This window comes from Podarcis liolepis (genome assembly GCF_965112155.1).
Source record: "Podarcis liolepis genome assembly, chromosome: 13".
NCBI classification, from domain to species: Eukaryota; Metazoa; Chordata; class Lepidosauria; order Squamata; family Lacertidae; genus Podarcis; species Podarcis liolepis.
Window position 1 is genome coordinate 24,606,689 of NC_139573.1, and position 6,351 is coordinate 24,613,039.

Here is a 6,351-nt window from a genome sequence, read left to right on the forward strand (position 1 = left end):
TTGAGTCGTTTGGAATGTCACTCATGATGGGCAGAAGCATTCCAAGGCAGTTGGAGCCAGTTGGAGTCAGTTCAGGAAGAGACGTTAGTCAGAACAGGGAGAGAAAAGGAGGAGGCGGATAATAGGGACTTTCCAGATTATTATTGTCTCGGAACTGACAGTTTTTATTACCATGTTATGGGAAGCATTGGCCAATAAGATAAAATCTCTGTTCAATGTTCTTCAATAATTACAAGTCCTTTGACAACGACTCTCTCCTTCAGTGCCTGAAGCAGCATTTCTATCCAAACTCCATTGCCATGATGACAAAGGGAAGACAGAGGCAAGGGTAACAGGAAAGAAAAAACTGAATTCAAGAATAAATGGAAAGAAGATGTCAATGTTATTAACTCGATCAGGAGTAAAGAGGTAAGAGTATAATGAATCCCACACATTTAAAAATTCAGCATGATGGCAGTGAAAAAAGACCTGATTTCAAGGGCTAACCTTCATCCAAATTCACTACAAAAAATAAATAAATCAGAATAATCTGATTTTTAAAACCTCACAGTACAAATAGCAAGGGTTTCATTTTTTTTATTTTCCCTCTTGACATGCAGATTCCACATTCAGAAATCTACATTCTGTTACTCATCTCAGGTTGATACAGATTGACCTTTCTGAGTGGGACTGATTTCAGAAGCAGATGGCAGTGCCATGGCCAGCAGTGACTCCCTCCTCTGCTAGAATAAGCTTTAAATTCTCTCCCTAAAACCATGGTGATACTTCTGCGATTCCTATATTCTTTGTAGCTCTTATCCTGATTAGCAGCAACATAGTAACAACAGCCTTCACAGTTGTTGCCTGATAGGAGACCTGTGTAATGCAAAAGCTTCCTCACTTTCAGGGAGGCTAATAAAAGGAGCCACTTCAACATATGTGGGAAGCATTTGTGACAACCTCAGCAGGCCGTTGCAGGAGGCGGGCCTGAGTTGCTGGCCTCCTGTTAGATGGACAGTTCCTGAAGCTAATCTTGATGCTGCACTTGCCTGTCCAGTAGCCAATGAGAAGCAACTGAGAATTCCCCTTCTTTATCCTGGTACACCCACAGCTGATGCAACCCTAGTGCAATGTGCCGTATCGCGGCTGCCTTTGCTGTGTGTGTTCTGCTCTCTGCACTGGTAAAATAGTTCTGAAATACCGTACCATCTAGTTCTTACTAACATGTGGACATTGTAGGCAGGCATAAACATTCAAGCCCAAAGACCGGCTTGTGATGATCTCATTTTCAATTTGGGGGCAGAGGAGAGAATCTTAAAATCTTCTTTAACCACTTGAGTGCTAAATACTGTATAGAAAAGAGAGGGGCCAGGGGTTTAATATCTACGTTAGATGGTTAAAAAGAAGTATATTCCAATAAGAGTTATACGCCAGCTTTTTGAGAATCAAGAAGCAAATGTGCAAGCTTTCATGTTACCCAGGATTCTTTGGGATGGGTGATTGAAGGTGCATCTTAAAATCTTGCACTGTGGAGACTTTTTGGTGCTTTCCCTGTGAATCAGAGGGACGAGAGGGACTGACATTTGTTGAGTTGGGAAAGACCCACTTGGGCTACTGTTTTGTTTGCAGTGGAAGACAGCCGAGCTTGGCAACCTCCACTATTTTCAACTGTGCAAGTCACACTGCTCACACCAGCTAGTGTTGTCAGAGAAAGATGCCACATCTAAGACCCAATATTCAAATATTATCATTTGAAACAAGGAGCACACATTATTTGTGTGATTGTGATGGAAGCATGTGGCAGTCTATATCAGTGGGAAATAACTCACCCACCCACTTAGAGCAAATATTTGATCTAGATTGGATCCTTTTCATGTTTCATTATCCTATCACATGATGCTTTGTGATCTCAGCCTCTTAGATCACACAATAGGAACATGAAGGACCTAAGGCATAAAGTTGTTGGGAACAGGCAAAGATCAGAAATCACTTGAAAACTGCATGCAGAAGTAGAAGCAGCAATGAAGTCCCATCAATGACTTAGAAGCAGAGGGTCTTCACCATGATCCCTCCTTCCTCTCCCACCTTTTCTTCAAATCTTCTTGCTAGTAAAGAAAGTTCAAAGAACCAGAAGAGAAAATTGATCTGGGTTGTAGGTCACCTTTCTGTTTTTTATTCCTCCATGGAAAACACCTGTTCAACTCGAGAGCTGTTGTGCATTAGCAAAAGTATGTCTGGGTACAGTATATGCCAAGTATGATTTACTTGCTCATGTCCTACCAGGCATGGCTCCAGCTAAACTGAGCCAGGACACTCTGCACCTGTAATGCCATAACTTAATTCGAGTAGAGAAGGAATTAGCCAGCAACCTCGTTTTCAAGGCGCAACCTCTGAACAGGTGTCCTTAGATCACAAGGCTGCCTTTGAGCATGTGCAGAGTACATGCATCTCACTCAACTAACCGCAGCTCAGCTCTGCATTCCTCGGGAAGTACAGCACCGAAACACTTTTATTTTAAAGAATTAGCTACGAACTAGCCGCGCGTTTTCTAGCGTGGAAGAAAGAATATGTTTTAAGGAAGGATAAACAGATTACAATCCCGTTCCAAAAGGAGCATGCGCAATGTCGAGGGAAAGGGCCGGTGGATGGATACGCGACGAGCGGGCGCTGCGGCTAGGGCGGCTGGAGCGATATATAGGAAGACTCCACCCCGCTATGACTCATTCCTTTCTCGACACAGATACAACATAGGATTCAGACGGAGAGGGGCGACGCGTGGGCGAGATCGAGGACATGGCTTTCTAGAGCTGCGCGGATCTTGAAGCGAACAAGCGTGTATTGCACGCTGCAACGAAACAAGCATAATGGAGTAAGTAGATCTTTTGGGGCTTCCGCTGGCAGAACCCATCTTTAGGAAAAGCGGGTTGGGGATCGAGCTGCCTCTTGGTGCGGCCGGGTCCCTTTCGCCCTTTCTCCCTCCCTGTATCTCTTTTTGCAATCCCGGTGGGTGTTGAGGATACAGACCGAAACGCAATGGGTGGGAGGCGTGTTGCTAGACCTCGAGGTTTTCCTAACGCCCGCATAGTCCTCTGTATTGCTGTGGAACAGCACGACCCCCCCCCCCAACAGAAAAAACGCATAGAGAAATCTGCTCCCTCTGTTCTCGGGGCTCGAGGGAAGGGAGCAGGTGCGTCATGCCAAACCTCACCGGGAGAAGCAGGTGCGCGATGACATGTCCCCGCCCTCTTCCCCTCCCAGCGCATAAGGCAGAGGGGGGGGGGGGGGAGCGCGGCTTGTCTATCCCTGCCCATGCTAAACCTCTAGGGAGATTTTCCACTGTTCCAAGGGCGTAGCGCTTCTATAGGGCTGGCCCAAGCTTTTTTTTTATGCTGTTTTGCGACCAGGTTATTTTGGCACGCAAGACGGAAAGTCCCACAAATGCCTGTTCTATCCTTGGCAGTCAAAATACAGTGATAATCAATGGGATCTACCATATGTTGCCCTTTCATGACACCTGAAACCAGCAGTCGAATGGTCCAGAGCTTGTACTGTGGATGCCACATGGTCGGAATCATGAAACACTTCTCCCAAAGGCTATGCTGGCAGGAATTGTGCAACATACACATGCTGCGTCCATCTGGATAATACTCTTGATGTGGGGGGAGGGGAGAGAGAAGCTAGGAAGGTTGTAGGACTGGAGGTGGGGAGTGGTCCAGGCCACAGCTAACCGCCTAACAACATACAGTACGAAGGCCTGCATTGCAAGTCCTGTTGTCTGCTCTGATATCATTTAAATCCTCTAGCAGAACAAAAAAGTTAAAGTTCCAGTTTGAGATGGGTAAGCTAAGACTGGTATGGAGTAGGAAGGGATATGGCCTTTTCTCCAGTCCTCTACCCAAATGGTGAACTGTTTGCATTTCTGACCTGTATTTTCCTCCTCCTCCTCCAGGTCCCTTTTTGCCACCACCACTATCCCTGCCTGCAGGAGCCGAGCTACTCCTTGCGTGCTGCATCCCAATCCTGTGTCGACCCTGAATTACCATTTCTACGATGTCCCTGCTGGCGGCACTGACCCTGGACCTGGACCTGACCATGCTCCCAGCTAGCACCATGTCCTGCAGGCCGGAGCTGCTCAAGCACCGGCTGCCCCACGCCGGTCATTGCGAGCTGCTTGCCGGACCTGTGGATGAGGGCTTTGCCCTCAGCATGGAGCGCCCATTGCTGACAGGTGAGTAGGTTGAGCAGGGGAGGAACCATAAGCTGGAGTCTGAGGGCTGTGGGGAACTGTTCCAGGTGCAGCAGGAAAGGATGGTCTCTGCCATTAACACAGGAAGCTTCCTTATATCGAGTCAGATCATTGGCTGTGTAGCTCGGGGTTGTCATCAGCTCTCCAGAGTTTTAGATGAGATTATCTCACCCTACCTGGAGATGCCTACAAATTGAAATTGGGACCTGGGGCATGCAAAGCAATGCTCTAACATTGAGCTATGGCTCCAGCCCCATTTGTGAGGAGTACTTCAATGGCCTTGCCCCAACAGCAGCTGTGTGGGAGCTACCACTGGGGCATTTCATGGAGGGGGTGAGTATAGGCCAGAAAAGCCTGCTATCGTACGACAGCAACAGACCTGATCCAGGCCTCTTTGCTGCTCCAGCTTGTGAAAATCTATTCTTCCATACTCCCTTCCCATCTTAAGCAGGAGGACTGTGAAAGCAGTGGTGGCTATGCCACTCCATCAAGGGTTAGCACTGCCCCCCCCCCCAAGATTCATAACCTATTATTCCCCTTGAATATTATCCTCTTGATATCCCTTACACAGTATTCAATTATTTTTTTAAAAAGACGCAAGACTCACAAATATACTAGACAGCTTGAAAGCCAAAAGGTGAATAGCTGTTTTACAACCAATAAAAGGACTGGAGAAGGCTTCAATTAGAGTCTTTTAATTTCTTTTACTTTCCTCCTACCCTTTCCCACATGTGGCTTCTGGTTGCTCCATATTTTGACCCACTCCTTCCTGTGCTTATTCTGACGTGTGGCTGTCTCCAGAATATCCCATATGTACCAACTGCCTAATGTGCAAGAGCTCTTGGCTCCCAGTTTGTCCACTCTCATGTGTAGAAGTTGATGGGGTCAGCTTTCTAGCAGAGTCTTGTAGATTCATACTTGCCTGTCTACAGCTGACTTTCTTCCTGCTTGTTTGTAGGCGATGGCTTCTCAGACTGGATGACGGAGCGCACAGACCTGGCCACGCTCCTGAGTGTGTCAGGGGAGCCCTCGCCACTCTCACTGCCCTCCCCTCCTGCTCCGGACCTGGAGGCCATGGCCTCACTGCTCAAGAAAGAGTTGGAACAGATGGAGGATTATTTCTTGGAGGAGTCACTCTCACCAGACCAGGTAGCACCCAGCACCCCTCCCTCTGATGGGAACTTCCACTTCCCCTTTGGTGATGGTTTTCAACCCCTCGACCACCACCCTGCACCTGCTCCCCTGCAGACCTTGGATTCAAGCTGCTTAGAATTGCTGGAGATCTATGGCGGAGAAGTGCCTGCTGAGCTCCCCCTGCAGGGCAGTGATGTCCATGCCCCATTACAACGGTCATCTGCCCTAGCACCCAAGGGGGACCGGCGCCAGAAGAAGCGAGACCAGAACAAGACAGCAGCCTTGCGGTACCGTCAGCGCAAGCGGGCTGAACATGAGGCACTGGGGGATGAGTGCCAGGCCCTGGAGGCACGCAATCGTGAGCTGCGCGAGAAAGCAGAATCCATTGAGAGAGAAATCCAGTATGTAAAAGACCTTCTCATTGAAGTCTACAAGGCACGAAGTCAGCGCCAGCGCACCTCCCCCTAAAGGCAGGGGGCTGTGTATCAATTCTCTCTCCACTTCCCCAAATAATAGCCTCAAAGAGAAACCATGGGGATACCAGAAGTAGACAAGAACAGATCAAGCATGTAGGAATAAAGTTTGGGATGTGTTGGGAATTAGGAGCCTGCATGAGGTTAGGGCCATGTAGACGAACTATACAAGACAGATTCAGAGTTGTGGGGCTACTGAACTCTGCACAAATCAGGGGGAGAATGGATTACATTTGGAGAAAGTGAGGATTGCTGATGTGTAAAGGTCCAAGATGAGCTAGTTTTGGAAATCGTCTCAGGTTTTTTGGGGTAGGCTGTGACAGGATAGTACCTCTCTTTCTCTCTCTTTCTCCTTCCCCATTCTTCCTTGTCCCCCAAATCAGGGAACAGACAACAGTCTCAAGGCTGTGAGATGGCTTTTTCGTATGTACACTATATAGCACTACTTTCTTGCACCTTTTCAACTATGCACCAATAAACACTTGTTTTGAACACCTGCCATGAGTCATGTGAGTGAAA

At 47.8% G+C, this 6,351-nt stretch overlaps 1 protein-coding gene across 1 annotated transcript; it reads left to right on the plus strand.

The window, feature by feature from the left end:
- Positions 1–48: 48 nt before the first annotated feature.
- ATF5 (activating transcription factor 5) lies at positions 49–6,328 on the plus strand. Its single transcript, XM_083472325.1, has 4 exons — positions 49–408; positions 2,720–2,848; positions 3,929–4,207; positions 5,184–6,328. The coding sequence occupies exons 3-4, from the start codon at positions 4,030–4,032 to the stop codon at positions 5,825–5,827; spliced, it is 822 nt and encodes a 273-aa protein (XP_083328451.1). The 5' UTR covers positions 49–408; positions 2,720–2,848; positions 3,929–4,029; the 3' UTR covers positions 5,828–6,328.
- The last annotated feature ends 23 nt before the right edge of the window (positions 6,329–6,351 follow it).

What these genes read in the sequence shown, in the direction of transcription:
- ATF5 (XM_083472325.1), top strand. Translation starts at nt 4,030, where the DNA reads ATGTCCCTGCTGGCGGCACTGACCCTGGACCTGGACCTGACCATGCTC. An exon ending in GGAGCGCCCATTGCTGACAG is followed by an intron (nt 4,208 to 5,183) that starts GTGAGTAGGTTG and finishes GCTTGTTTGTAG; the next exon opens with GCGATGGCTTCTCAGACTGG.